Source organism: Peromyscus leucopus, chromosome 1 (assembly GCF_004664715.2).
Source record: "Peromyscus leucopus breed LL Stock chromosome 1, UCI_PerLeu_2.1, whole genome shotgun sequence".
NCBI classification, from domain to species: domain Eukaryota; kingdom Metazoa; phylum Chordata; class Mammalia; order Rodentia; family Cricetidae; genus Peromyscus; species Peromyscus leucopus.
The window spans coordinates 104,899,989-104,902,311 of record NC_051063.1 but is presented as its reverse complement, the minus strand read 5'-3'; the positions used below and the strand labels follow the sequence as shown (position 1 = coordinate 104,902,311).

At 55.1% G+C, this 2,323-nt stretch overlaps 1 protein-coding gene across 1 annotated transcript; it reads left to right on the top strand.

Moving 5' to 3' along the window:
* Positions 1–341: 341 nt before the first annotated feature.
* On the top strand, positions 342–1,972 carry Lipt2 (lipoyl(octanoyl) transferase 2). Its single transcript, XM_028877518.2, has 2 exons — positions 342–857; positions 1,302–1,972. Exons 1-2 carry the CDS (start codon positions 392–394, stop codon positions 1,529–1,531), a joined length of 696 nt encoding a protein of 231 aa, XP_028733351.1. The 5' UTR covers positions 342–391; the 3' UTR covers positions 1,532–1,972.
* Positions 1,973–2,323: the final 351 nt, after the last annotated feature.

Genomic DNA, 2,323 nt, shown 5'->3' with positions numbered 1-2,323 from the left:
CTACATCCCACACCAAGCCACAATATCTTTCAGTTTTTGAGGAACTCCGAATATTATTGGGTTCTGGGTTTTTTGGTTTTTCCCCAACACTATAAAACTTTAACACTGGCTTGTCAGTTGTGAACACCTAAGCTCCTAGGCCTGGGTCTTCGTTTCTCGCACACTGCACTGCAGAGTCACGCTCCTAGGACTGGGTCTGCAGAACACAGCGCAGACTGAAGAAGGACTATTGGAAGGAATGGGAGGATGAGGCCGATCAGACTGGGTCTCTGGTTACGTAGGTAGGCGGGATCTGGAATCCACTCTGGAGCTGCAGCTCACGGGCGTGGCCCTGAGTCCCCGCCCCGAGACACGACAGGAGGCGGGGCCCACGCACGCCGCTGCCCTCGCAATGCAGCTGCCGGCGGTCCGGCTAGTGTGGCTCCGGCGGGCTCGCTACTCCGAGCTGCTGGCACTGCAGGAGCATTGGCTGCGGCGGCTGCAGGCTGACCCTAGCCCGGGGACCCCGTCGGGGACCGAGGCGGGCGCCCTCTTGCTCTGCGAGCCAGCGGGGCCCGTGTACACGGGCGGGCTACGCGGCGGCCTGACGCCCGAGGAGACTACACGGCTGAGGGCCTTGGGCGCCGAGGTGCGCGCCACTGGCCGCGGCGGCTTAGCCACTTTCCACGGCCCCGGCCAGCTGCTCTGCCACCCGGTGCTTGACCTGCGGCGCCTAGGCCTGCGCCTGCGCACCCACGTGGCGGCGCTGGAGGCGTGCGCCGTGCGCCTGTGCGAGCTCCGGGGCCTTCGGGGAGCTCGCGCGCGGCCGCCCCCCTACACCGGTGTCTGGCTGGGCGAGCGCAAGATTTGCGCGATCGGTGAGCGCGCCAGGGCGGAACCGGGGCGGAGCTGGGGCAGGGCCAACCCCGGGGAACTCTGGGCTCGAAATGTCCCTGACCTGCCTTACGGATATTTTAATATGCCGAGACAGAAGAGTCCTCTAGTTCCGCACTCATGGATGGAGAAACACCAGGCTTTGATGAATTGCCAGGTTACTTCCTGTGACTCACAACGGGAGGACAGGATGCCAAATGTCAAACTTGCAAAGCAACGTAATCCCTGTATTAAAGGAATCTCGAAAATAATAAGAACCTGCTGATGCGTAACCGCAGTCCCCAGCCCCGTAGACTTAGCCCCCTGACCCAGTCTGTGTTCAGTCCAGGCTCCCAGTCCAGGCTCACTTACCTTTCTGCACCAGCGGGATCCCGAGGCCCCAAGGGAGGGAAGTATAGCAATTCTAAGACATCTGGCTTGCTTTGCAGGAGTCCGCTGTGGAAGGCACATCACATCCCACGGCCTGGCTCTGAACTGTTCTACAGACCTCACTTGGTTTGAGCACATTGTGCCCTGTGGACTGGTTGGGACAGGAGTCACTTCACTGAGTGAGGCACTCCAGAGACTCGTCACTGTGGATGAAGTAATGCCATCTTTCCTTGTGGCCTTCCAGGAAACTTTCAAGTGCACGTTAATCTCTGAGGACAGCCCCAGATGAAGGGTCCTTAATTCACCTTAGCCGGGGGATGATGGTCCTGCGACAGAAGGCTCCTAGTCTGACTTGAGTCCCACAGAACCCGATTCTAGAACTACTCTGTGATTTACTGACCATGACCGAGGACAGATCCTGAGCTGTTGCTTCCTGTATCTCTCCACCTACCTCAGGGATCGATATGAAAAGTCACATGCTACATAAAGCATCCCTGTGACTATTGACACGTTTCTCGGCTTGGAGACACTCCAGTGTTATAAACTGTCATTTCATAGTTACTTGCTACCTAGTGCTGTGTCTAACAGTGAGTTTGATCTGTAGGTCTTTTGAGTTCTGTGGGAATCAAATCTCTGTGACCCAGGTGAAAGTGATTCGGTAAAGTTATTTCATTCTCAAAAGACCTGAGTCTGTCTTCAATAATGGGGTAAGGCTCTTCAAAAAACAAAATGAGATTTTTGCCTTTTTGAGTTGAATCCCTCAGGCTTGATAATTTGCCTGTTTTTGCTTGGGGTCAACAGAGATGGGATAGAGGCTATGGAAAACAAGGGTTAATTCCTCCTTGTACACAAATACCATAAAGAAAAGATTTTCCTACACGGGATCCCTGGGTCTGTAAGCATGTCAGCTCATTGCTAAGTAATGAAACAGAAACTGTGATTCAAGACAACCAGGACCACAGCACCTCGTGCTTTGTGGATCAGGAGTTTGGAAGAAATGGACCTAGGTGGGTTGGAGCCTTACCAGAGCTTGCATCAAAGGTGTCGGTTGTCACAGGGAGGCTTAACCGGTGCTGGAGGT